General features: G+C 35.3%; 1 protein-coding gene across 2 annotated transcripts; it reads left to right on the forward strand.

Moving 5' to 3' along the window:
* Positions 1-1,339: 1,339 nt before the first annotated feature.
* LOC139902777 (cell division control protein 2 homolog A) lies at positions 1,340-11,299 on the forward strand. Of its 2 annotated transcripts, none has more exons than XM_071885386.1 (9): positions 1,340-1,431; positions 1,913-1,937; positions 2,026-2,210; positions 2,295-2,415; positions 2,551-2,724; positions 2,899-3,062; positions 3,554-3,641; positions 3,767-3,820; positions 10,922-11,299. In XM_071885386.1, exons 2-9 carry the CDS (start codon positions 1,929-1,931, stop codon positions 11,009-11,011), a joined length of 885 nt encoding a protein of 294 aa, XP_071741487.1. In that variant the 5' UTR covers positions 1,340-1,431; positions 1,913-1,928; the 3' UTR covers positions 11,012-11,299. The 2 variants fall into 2 exon arrangements, with proteins under 2 accessions (XP_071741487.1, XP_071741488.1); XM_071885387.1 differs by having other exon boundaries at positions 1,367-1,431; positions 1,919-1,937.
* The last annotated feature ends 1,507 nt before the right edge of the window (positions 11,300-12,806 follow it).

Raw genomic sequence — 12,806 nt, forward strand, 5'->3', positions numbered from 1 at the left:
TTCTCCATCATGTCTGCATCACTTATTTCATGTCCACAGAATTTAAGTTGTGAACATGTATTATACAGAGCTGAGCTATATTCATTTACTTTCTTAAAGTCTTGGAACCTTAATGTTCTCCATTGTTCCATAGCAGCTGGAAGTAAAATTTCTCTTTGATTATTGAATCTGCTTTTGAGACCTTCCCATAAAACATAGGGATCTTCTACGGTCACATAATTATTTTGTAAGCATTCATCAATATGTTGATGAATAAAGCAACATGCCGTTGCTTGTTCTTTTTCAGAACAAGTGTTGTTTTCATTTATGGCTTCAAGAATGCCCATTGATTTAAGATGCATTTTTACTTTTATAACCCATGGCATGTAGTTGTTTCCAGTTGATTCTAAAGGAGTAAATTTAAGCTTTTTCAGATTCGACATTTTCTATTAAAACAAACAACATGATAAATTATAGTCACTTTATATTCATAAGTATATAAACATTAAACATAAATTTAATATAACATAAATGATAAGTAGGTGACAGTGTCGACCATATGTAAGCAATCATTAATAAATGTTATATAACATAAATATAAATATTAGTAAACATAAATGATAATTAGGCGACAGTGTCGGCCATATAAATGTTAGATAATAGAAATATAAATGTTAGTAACATAAATGATAATTAGGCGACAGTGTCAGCCATATAAATGTTAGATAATTGAAATATAAATGTTAGTAACATAAATGATAATTAGACGACAGTGTCTACCATATATTATTCAGGTGGTATAACCGACCATATATCATTTAGGTGGCAGAGCCAACCATAATTAGTATTAAGATTATCGTGTTGATAACGTGTTATAATTCAGTAGGCTTATAACTACCTTTAGTGGTTTGATTCTTGATGTTATAATTCAGTAGGCTTATAACTACCTTTAGTGATTTGATTCTTGATTAAGAATACTAATAATGAAGTGTAAGAACAAAGATGATAATGGAGAGAAAGAAAGAAACACTTTGTAAGTGTGAGAAATGGTGCAAGTTTAATGCTTGCATTCATGGCTATTTATAGCAAAAATATCACAAGTTTAGGTAATACAATAATATTACTTTTGTGTATCAATAATTGACTATCCATTTTTATATATATATATATATATATATATATATATATATATATATATATATATATATATATATATATATATATATATATTTATATATATTATATATTATATATTATAACAATTATATCAGTATTTAAATAAATAGTATTCTCAAAAGATTATTTTTATTAATTTAATTTCCCTATTTATAATAAAATATATATTTATATTTATATTTATATCTATATATCTTCTCCTACATTGTCCCCTAAACCTAGTGGGAAGTTTTTCATCTTCTCTCACGCCATAGTTTCGATTCAATTTAATATCCGGTATAAACTCTATGATAAATTAGGGTTTTTACTTCAGCTCCACTTTTAATATCAATTTTGCAGTTATTTCATTCGATTTCAACTGATTAATTGCATATACTTTGTATTTATTTTATTGATTAAACCACATTTTACGTTCGAAATTGATCACACTCGTTGTTGATTCATAACATACATGTGATAGCTGACTTTACATTGACTTGATTGAACTTTAGTAGTTTAACTGACGTAGATTATAGATGCTTACGTTTGTACAGATTTTGCGATCTTATCAGTAATTGTTAATGTCTACTTCATGTATTTTGATGTTGATACAGTCACAATCAGTTAATGATTTGGTTGAATTTTAGTAATGATATTGAAATGATAGCATAATTTAGTGTGTTTGTTGTTACTTTGAGTAATGCTGCTGTATTAATGGTGTTTTAGTACTAATTAAGTTTCTGAAATTGTTTAATTAATTGGCGATGTGTGGATGTAGATACAGTTGAGCTGTGATGGACCAGGTATAATTATACATTTCATGATTTCATTTTTTTTATATGATTTGTGGTTTTTGAGAGTACCTGGTTTTGAAATTTTGTATGATTATAGTATGAGAAGGTGGAAAAGATTGGAGAAGGGACGTACGGTGTGGTGTACAAGGCTCGTGATAAACTTACCAATGAAACTATTGCGTTGAAAAAGATTCGTTTGGAGCAAGAAGATGAAGGTGTACCAAGTACAGCAATTAGAGAAATCTCACTACTGAAAGAGATGCAGCATGGAAACATTGTTAGGTAATTACTCAAAATGTACACACATACATGTATAGTTTGTTTTGTTACAGGGTTATTTAGCGAATAGTGACTTCTTGGTGACAGGTTACAGGATGTTGTACACAGTGACAAAAGATTATATCTGGTTTTCGAGTATCTGGACTTGGATTTGAAGAAACATATGGATTCTTGTCCAGAGTTTTCAAAGGATCCCCATCTTGTAAAAGTGAGTGAACCTTTGAATGTTATGGTGTACTGCTTATTTGAACGTTCTGAAACCATTACAATGGTGTATATGTATATCAGATAATTGAGAATTGATGTTGTCTCTTATTTTTTTTTTATTCTTTCTTATTTGCAGACGTTTCTGTATCAGATACTACGTGGTATTGCGTATTGCCATTCTCATAGAGTTCTTCATAGAGACTTGAAGCCTCAAAACCTGTTGATTGATCGTCGTACCAATGCCCTAAAGCTGGCAGACTTCGGATTGGCCAGGGCGTTTGGCATCCCTGTCAGGACATTCACCCATGAGGTAGTTACATTAGTTTATGTTTTTTCATTGGCGATAATCATAATCTTGTACTGGACGTCTTATTCTGTTATATACATAAAGTGCAATGAAATTGACCACTAGGAATAGAACAATAAAAGGCTAATTTGTTCAAACTGTAATAAATATTTTCTACTTATTGGTGTACTTTTGTAGGTGGTGACTCTGTGGTATAGAGCACCTGAAATCCTTCTTGGATCTCGTCACTATTCTACTCCAGTTGATGTGTGGTCGGTTGGTTGCATTTTTGCTGAGATGGTGAACCAGCGACCTCTGTTTCCTGGTGACTCTGAGATCGATGAACTGTTCAAGATTTTCAGGTGACACTCATTCTATTATCTACACGTATGGTACATATCTTAATATTCCAGGAATGTTGTGATGTTTAACCAAGTGTGTGGTTGTGTAAATATGCGTAACTTTGGTTGAGTATCTTATATGTTCTCTAATAATGATGAGATAAGTGTCTTTTGAGTGTAAATCAATACCCTCAATAAGTAATATGGTGCCATTGTGCAAATAGGTAAACACTAAGTGAGAATTGCAACCAAAGGACTTACCATTGCTATATAAGTAAACATCCAGTTAATGGTAGTTATAGCATTTTTGTGTGGAAACGGCTGGGTTGGGCTGCCCGGAAACACTTTGGTCTAATAATTTAGATGATTAGCTTGTGTCTCAAATGTGATTAAATTATCTTGTTCAATTAATACAGTAATTGGTTTTAAATAATGCATGTGTTTTATGCACTAAAGTACACTTTGAATGGCTTTTGTACCTTACTATTATTCACTCAATCTTTTTACTGTAGAGTTATGGGAACTCCAACAGAAGATACATGGCCTGGTGTGACATCGTTGCCTGACTTTAAATCTGCCTTTCCAAAGTGGTCTTCAAAGGTGATATTATTAATTTTTTCTTTCTATTATACCATCTGCATTACAAATGATTGAGAACCTATCAAATACAATGCTTGGAACGTATGATCTTAAAGAAACTAACCCGCGCATCTATTACTTTTCAGGACCTGGCAACTGTGGTCCCGAGCCTTGAAAAAACCGGCCTTGATCTCCTACGTGTAAGCTCAAACAAATTGCTATCTTAACTCGTAGTTGTTGATAATTGAGTTGCCAATTTTGACATGTATATTTATTAATGGGTCGATTTGGGTATGTGTTCATCCTAGAATATATTTTAATGTATTCAACTTTCTAAATGGGTTTATTCAAAAGAAAGCTTATTATTATTCTGAAAATATACATTTTATAGTTATACAAAGCCCTCCCATTTTTTATGTACATTTTTTTAAGTGTGGACAAAAACGTATGCTTGGATTACCCTGGCGTGTTTTAAAAGTTGCCTCTTTTGACCAATACAATGGCACAACATGACATACTCTACAGGGTTTATGGACTTCTAAACATCAGAACCTATTTTAATAGTTTATTTGTCTCATGAATAAAAATGCTGAAGTTGGCACATGTTTATAGTAGTAAATGTCACATATCTAATATACAGTTGATACGCATAATATATCAGAACCTAGAAATCAATGAATCTTAATCAAGGTTGTAAAACTCGCTAGGCAGGGATTACTTGGCTGGGACCTTATAACTAGTACTCAGCCTAGACGTGGACTACTTGTGGAGTAGTCAGATTGGAATTTTACATATAAATATAAATTCTGATACCTGATTGTTATTAAATAAACATAAATATAAACATAATTGTTATAAAATAAACATAAACATAATTGTTCAAATAATGGATTCAAAAACTCTAATTCTATATCATACTAAAATGTTGACTAGTAATCCTGAGTTTGACTGATTAATCCAGAGTTTGAACGAGTAGTCCCAAGTTTGACTGATTAATGTTTGACTGAGTGATCCTGAGTTTGACTGTTTAATCCCAAGTCTGACTGATTAGTCTGGAGTTTAGCCCGTTGACCGAGTTTGACGGACTTTTTTATCCCATTCAGACAGATAATTCTTGATTACACCCTGATTTCCGAATTTTGCAACCATGATCTGAATAGTTATTTATTTAGAATATTCTCAAAAAGTAACTTCTGCTTTTTAGGATGATCCGGAAAATAGATTCTGTTGGACCAATCTTGACATAAAGTAATAAGTTAGAGGTTTATTTTGTGAAATTATATCTCAAATGGATTTGAGGAGGTGGAACATGTGAACGGATAACAAGTGGGCTAGCCGTCATTGTTTTCAATTTTGCTTCTTCCTTGACTTTTCTACTTTATTCTAGACTTGACTATCCTAGATGATTCTAGACTTGGTTATCCTAGATTATTCTAGACTAGACTTGATTAACTTAATGGATAAGGTTAATCAACTATAAATAGGGATGTAATAAGGAGATTGTAATAAGAGTTTTTCTATAATTGGAGAAGGATTTCCAATAAGTTCTTGTTCTTAAATTTTACTATTCTGTCTTATAATCTGGTACCAAATTTCTTCAATTGGTATCAGAGCTGAGTTACAAAAGGGATCGTGTTGTTGATCAAAAGGACTAGATCAATCACCAGATTCTAAGACAGAAAAATACGAGCGTCGATCGAAGACCAGATTCATGGGGGATATTATCAATACCTCGGATGCAATCAAGGATACCAGCCATCTTACGTTCCAGTGCCCTATCCTAACTGCGACCAATTATCCCATCTGGTCGCTTAGGATCAAAGCGATTTTTAAGGCACATGGAATCTGGGAATCAATTGAACCTGGAACTGATGTCGATCAGAAAAAGGATAATGCTGCAATCGCTTATCTGTATCAGTCTTTACCTGAAGACTTGATTCTTCAAGTTGCAGGTTGCACCCATGCGAAGGAAATCTGGGATGCAATCAAGACCCGTCACCTTGGAGTTGAACGAGTGATGGAGGCTAGGCTTCAAACTCTTAAAGCTGAATTTGAAGCAGCAAGGATGAAAGATAACGAAAAAATTGATGATTTTGCAGCAAAACTTTCTGGAATTGCCTCAAAATCAGCTGCACTTGGAACCGTCATTGAGGAAACCACGTTGGTGAGAAAAATATTAACTGCCATACCAGAAAAATTCTTAAATATGGCAGCCACTATCGAACAACTGGTTGATCTCAAAACGGTGAAATTCCAGGAAGTTGTGGGTAGGCTAAAAGCTTACGAAGAACGAACCAGTCTAAAGACTACAAATAACAGCCATGACCAACTTCTGTTGTCCTATGAAGGATGGACTCAAGAAAGAAAAGGGAAAACAACTTTGGTCGAGGTCGAGGGAATGGCCAAGACACCCGGGGTAGGGGCCGAGGTCGTGGACAGTTTGGTGGTCGAGGAAGGGGTTCAGGCCGCGGACAAAACTTTTTTGCTGGTAGACAAATAACTGAAAACTTAACTAAAGATCGATCAAAGCTGCAGTGTTTTCGATGTGATGCATTTGGACACTTCTCATCGGATGGTTCCAACACGAAAGAAAAGAGAACAAGCAAATTTGACTCAAGCTAGATCAACCGAACTACCAGTGGCTAATGATGACAGACCTGCACTATTGATGTCCGTAGCCAATCAAAGAAGCGAGAAGGAAGTAATTCATCTAAGTGAAAAGAAGGTTTTTCCAGCAAAGTATGAGTCACATGATGGTGGAGAAAACATGTGGTACTTAGATACTGGAGCAACAAACCACATGACAGGAAACAAAGGACTGTTTTCAAAACTTGATACGGATATTGGTGGTACAGTGAGATTTGGGGATAACTCGTGTGTGGATATAGAAGGAAGTGGATCTATTCTTTTAACATGTAAGAATGGTGAACAACGTTTGTTGACCGACATACTTTATATCCCATACTTAAAGACTAACATATTTAGTCTTGGGCAAGCTGAAGAAGGGGGTTGTGTAATCTTGATCAAACATGGTTTCTTATATATGTTTGAGGTAGATGGATCGATGCTAATGAAGGTTCAAAGGTCCCCTAATCGGTTGTATAAAATTAATCTCGAGGTTGGGACACCAATCTGTTTACATGCCAAGATTGATGATCCAGCATGGTTGTGGCATGCTCGTCTCGGTCATGTGAACTTTGATACAATAAAGCGGCTAGGGACCAACAATCTAGTGGATGGAGTGCCGGTTATTGATCACCCTACACAGATGTGTGAAGCATGTTTAGCAGGGAAACATTCACGACAAAGTTTTCCTGTCCAGACGGCTTTTAGAGCCCAAAATCCACTGGAACAGGTTTATGCAGACCTGTGCGGACCCATATCCCCTGCCACCCAAGCGGGAAACAAGTACGTTATGCTGATTGTTGATGATCACAGCAGGTTTATGTGGTCTTTCATGTTAAAAACCAAAGGAGAGGCATTTGAGCAATTCAAGAAATTCAAGGCGATTGCTGAAAATCAATATGGAAGGAAAATAAAGGTCCTTAGAACTGATCGGGGAGGAGAATTTACACCCAACGAGTTCAATCAGTATTGTGATTATGCTGGAATCACAAGACAGTTGACTGCACCTTACACGCCACAGCAGAATGGTATCGTTGAAAGGCGAAACCGAACAGTGATGAGCACAACAAGGAGTATTCTTAAAGCAATGGATATGCCACAAAGTTTCTGGGCTGAAGCAGTACGTCACTCGGTTTATATTCTAAACAGGTTGCCCACGAAGATTCTGAAAAATCAAACACCATATGAGGCTTTAAAAGGAAGAAGACCAAATCTTGATCATTTACGGGTGTTTGGATGTGTTGGATATGTGAAAGTACCTTCAGATCAAGTAAAAAAACTTGATGACAGAAGTATTCCCATGGTTTATTTAGGAACTGAACCAGGAACTAAGGCACATCGTATGTATGATCCCGAGAAGATGAAAATAGTAATCAGTCGAGATGTGGAATTTGATGAAGCACGCAAATGGGATTGGCATTCCGGAGTAGAATACAATCAAGAACCTAATCACAAAGGAGAATTCGTGATACATATAAACCCCGGTGAAGTTTTCTCGGCTGATCAAAATTCCGAAAATGGGCCTACTGAACCAGGCAGCCCAAGTAGCTCATATAGCCCACAAAGCGGTAACTCCTCAAGTCAAGGAAGATCGACCAATGAGGAAAGCATAACCCATTCTGATGTTAGCAGTCCTGAAACAACAGTAAAACAACGAGGACCTATGCTGTCTCGTCTCCCGACAGATACAGTCAATGAGTCAGATCCATCTATGGCAGAAGAGGAGACATATGATGATACACCACCTCGAGGTTGGAAAAATCAAATTGATATATATGATCTTCTTCTTACCGAAGGAGAACCAACAAATTTCAAGGAAGCTACAAGACATAAAGAATGGAAGCAAGCTATGGAAGGTGAAATAGCTTCCATTGAAAGGAATAATACTTGGGAGTTAATGGATCTACCTCAAGGACACCGACCTATTGGACTAAAATGGGTATACAAAATTAAAAGGGATGCAAAAGGAAATGTCACACGACATAAAGCACGGCTAGTTGCCAAAGGCTACATCCAGACACATGGTGTAGACTTTGACGAGGTATTCGCACCCGTAGCTAGACTTGAGACTGTTAGACTTATTCTAGCTTTGGCAGCCCAAAGAGGGTGGGATGTTCATCACCTAGATGTTAAAACAGCATTTCTACACGGTGACCTCAAGGAAGAAGTCTTCGTATCTCAACCGGAAGGTTTTGTGATAAAGGGGAAGGAACAAAAGGTGTACAGACTGTCAAAGGCTCTCTATGGCCTGAAGCAAGCCCCACGTGCTTGGAATACAAAATTAGATGGAGTTCTAAAGGAATATGGATTTCGAAGGTGTAAGCTTGAACAAGCTGTATACACAAAAAGAACACAAGAAGGATCACTTTTGGTAGGAATTTATGTTGATGATTTGATTGTAACGGGTAATAACCTGGAGAAAATCAAACAATTCAAAAGGCAAATGGAAGATAAATTCGAGATGAGTGATCTGGGCTTACTTTCTTATTATCTCGGACTCGAAGTAATACAAGGCATAGATGGAATAAAAATTCATCAATCAAGATATGCTAAAAGAATCCTAGAGGAATCAGGAATGTGGGAGTGCAATTTCACCAAATATCCAATGGGACCAGGTCTGAAGTTGATGAAAGATGATGGCAGCAAATGTGTTGATGCAACTGAATACCGGAAAACAATTGGATGCCTTCGGTATTTAACTCATACACGGCCGGATCTTGCATACTCGGTGGGATATGCAAGTAGGTATATGCAAACTCCTAAAATTACTCATCTTCAAGCTGTTAAGCAAATTCTCAGGTACTTGAAAGGTACAGTAGACCTGGGTATTCACTATCGAAGGAATGGTAGCAATAACCTACTTGGATTTAGTGACAGCAGCTTCTCGGTGGACCCAGATGATGGAAAGGGTACTACTGGATTAGTGTTCTACTTTGATGATGGACCTATTGCTTGGAATTCACAAAAACAACAAACAGTGGCCTTATCATCCTGCGAAGCAGAATTTATGGCTGCTACTGCAGCAGCTTGTCAAGCAATATGGTTAAGGGGACTCTTAGCTGAAATAACTGGAAGAAAAGAAGAACAAGTCGTGATCAAAGTTGATAATAAGTCAGCAATATCATTGATAAGCAATCCGGTATTTCATGGAAGAAGTAAGCATATCGACACACGGTATCATTTCATACGAGAATGTGTTGAAATGGAGAAGATTAAAGTTGAACACATCAGTGGGGATCAGCAACGGGCTGATATTCTTACAAAAGCATTGCCGAAGTTAAAGTTTGCTGAAATGATAGAGATTCTTGGGGTTCAAAGGATTGAAGACTCAAAGAAATAAATGATTACTCAAGGTCAAGATTGGGGGGGGGTGATTGTTGGACCAATCTTGACATAAAGTAATAAGTTAGAGGTTTATTTTGTGAAATTATATCTCAAATGGATTTGAGGAGGTGGAACATGTGAACGGATAACAAGTGGGCTAGCCGTCATTGTTTTCAATTTTGCTTCTTCCTTGACTTTTCTACTTTATTCTAGACTTGACTATCCTAGATGATTCTAGACTTGGTTATCCTAGATTATTCTAGACTAGACTTGATTAACTTAATGGATAAGGTTAATCAACTATAAATAGGGATGTAATAAGGAGATTGTAATAAGAGTTTTTCTATAATTGGAGAAGGATTTCCAATAAGTTCTTGTTCTTAAATTTTACTATTCTGTCTTATAATCTGGTACCAAATTTCTTCAGATTCCAATGTTTATGATATGTAAGAATTGAAATTTATTAAGTAGAAAAACTTTTAGATCCAGAACACTAGGCTATCTTTTAGACGGTTTTATATCCAAAACATATTTTTATATATTTGCGGATTGAGGCTTATAGTTTGACCACTTTTAGCCCGCAGTCACTGTTTCTACGAAAATATAAGTGATCCTGGCGGTTCAGTCCTTGGTGCTTACCGATGTTATTGTGTCTGGATTTGATCAATTGTTGACCAAAATGTAACCCTTGGGGCAAATTATCATAAAATAAGATACAAATACTGAATATATTGCACTTGATAGCACTTGGAACACCCTGGTATAATGTCCATTAAGGGAACAATTGTATGTTGTCAGATATTGAATCATTTTTTAGGAGAATAACTAGAGGTGAGAACGTCGACCCGTTTATATACAAACGATTTGGGTTATGTTATATCTGTAATGTCCAATGGTATTGAAACATATAACTGATAAACAAAGGATTCGGAAGGGGCGCGTGGGTTGAACGGGTTGAGAGTCATCTGAAATGTATACACGCGTGTCAAAGCTTATATATATATATATATATATATATATATATATATATATATATATATATATATATATATATATATATATATATATATATATATATATATATATATATATATATATATATATATATCGAACATTCTAGATTACTATTGTAATAATGTGGCTATAACAAATTATATATAATAGAAGAATAGAATAGAATACAACAGTGCTTGCGTGTCAACCTTACCAGTACTATTAATGTGCTGTTTTTGGGCTTAATGATTTTGACCCGTTAACCAACCCAAACATTTTGCGATTGTTGTGAACAAGTTCTTGTTATAATTTTCAAGGCTTCATCTTCTACTATTCTAATAAGCAATTTTTTTTATCAGAAAATGCTGTGCTTGGATCCTAGCAGAAGAATTACAGCCAGGAGTGCGCTAGAGCATGAGTACTTCAAGGATATCGGGTTCGTGCCATAATTAATCTGGTTATCTACTTGTGCAAAACCAAATTCTTTATGGATCAGTATGTGAGATATGTGTGCCGTTTTAGGTGATTTGTTGTCATTTATTTCTTTTACCATCATCTTAGGACAACGTAATGTTAAGCTGATTCCTCAAAAAGTCATTGTCGAATTGGCTTGTGCTTTGCTTCCTCTATCCGAAACTCTGTTTTCAAGTTCAGTTATTATTCTTGTAACAATTTTCTTGATGAAGGACATATCATCAGGGTTTTAATTTCTTTTTAATGAAGTTGTTTTGTGTGCATTCTGCATGTGTTTTTCAGTCAATTGTTGCATGAGTTGGTTTCTCAGCCTTTGTGATATCATGTCACACTAACAAGTTACAGATCAAGTCTTTTGCAAAATCTATTAGTGTGTATGATCGGGTTTGGGTTGTGTTCAATTTCAAGTTTGATATGTTATCATTGGAGAAAAGTCATTTTAGCAAAGTTATATAGGACATGTTCTTCATCCTTTTAAGCCAGATTTATATCTTTTACCCAATATTAAGGACATCATAAGAAAGATATGTGCCAAGGTGAAAGCTTTGATATCATATTTGATCAAAGACAATGGTAGCTATTTACAGAACCATCCTCTATTCTCTAATTACAAACAAGAACAGCATTTTTTAAAGCTTTTGAATGATAACCGGCGGGCCAACACTTGAGCCGATGCAGTTCCTTTTTGTTAGGGTTCATTTCATTAAGAGCATACCCCATGGGTTGTGATGAAGAACCTGAGTACATCCGTACGACCTTTGGTTGACTTTGACTTTGATTTCTCATTTTTTTCAACTCGTACGGTACACATAAGGTTGTTGCTTCTGGTTCCTAGGTCCCATGTATGGCTGCTGTGGACGAAACTGAAGTTGCTGAATGAACTTAGAATTCGGCAAATGGTTGAGTGTTAATTTTGATCTAACTTTACTTGACACACTTAAATTTTTTTTAATTTTTTTGGTGTTTTATATAATAAATAAATTCCCTAATAACTTATTGAATTTTTATCAGCTACTGTACAATATTTTAGTTTCTGTCGGTTTTTTCTTTTACCTCTTATTTAAAATTCACACCCTAGTTAAAACTGTTTGGAAAGCTTATGTAAAATATTGACTTCTTATTTACAAACCATTTGAACTTATTTCAAGTAAAAAAAATCATGAAGTGTTTGTCATATTCAATAACACCTTAGGTGATGATATTTATACAACTAATTTTTATCCATACACAATCAACATGCTAACCACTTGTACATAGCTCAGTGTCCACCGAGTTTTATGTAAAATAGGAGACTTAGGTCGAATCTTGATAAAACCCAAGATCGAATTAAAAATGGGCTCTTGACCGGAGGGGGTGCCACTGTGCGTAATTCACCCGTTTATGGGTCTCTTGTCACCCAGGGGGTTCGTCATCCAAGGTTTTTACTCGCTAGTGCGGTGATCGGTGTCGAAGGGCCGGTCAAAAATAGCCTAATTACTCTACTTTAGATAGGGTAAGCAGGATTCGTTCCACGGGAAGTTATGGTTAACTAGCAAGCAATTTCAAGATTGGTTTGTTTGTGATTAACTAAAATTAACTAAAGTAAAGACTAGATTAACAATTACTAAGCAAGTGTAAACTTTGAGTATTTAAGAGCATAAACAATGAGCTAATTAAAAAGGTTGTAATCAATTGGATGAAAGTCTTTATCCATTCACAACCCCAATCTAACATGCATTCATTCAAACAAGTATTATGTTTATTAAGTATTGATCAAATCTCATAGACAAG

This window comes from Rutidosis leptorrhynchoides, chromosome 3 (genome assembly GCF_046630445.1).
Source record: "Rutidosis leptorrhynchoides isolate AG116_Rl617_1_P2 chromosome 3, CSIRO_AGI_Rlap_v1, whole genome shotgun sequence".
Classification (NCBI taxonomy): Eukaryota; Viridiplantae; Streptophyta; class Magnoliopsida; order Asterales; family Asteraceae; genus Rutidosis; species Rutidosis leptorrhynchoides.

What these genes read in the sequence shown, in the direction of transcription:
- LOC139902777 (XM_071885386.1), top strand. An exon ending in TCAGGACATTCACCCATGAG is followed by an intron (nt 2,725 to 2,898) that starts GTAGTTACATTA and finishes GTACTTTTGTAG; the next exon opens with GTGGTGACTCTGTGGTATAG. An exon ending in CCGGCCTTGATCTCCTACGT is followed by an intron (nt 3,821 to 10,921) that starts GTAAGCTCAAAC and finishes TTTTTTTATCAG; the next exon opens with AAAATGCTGTGCTTGGATCC.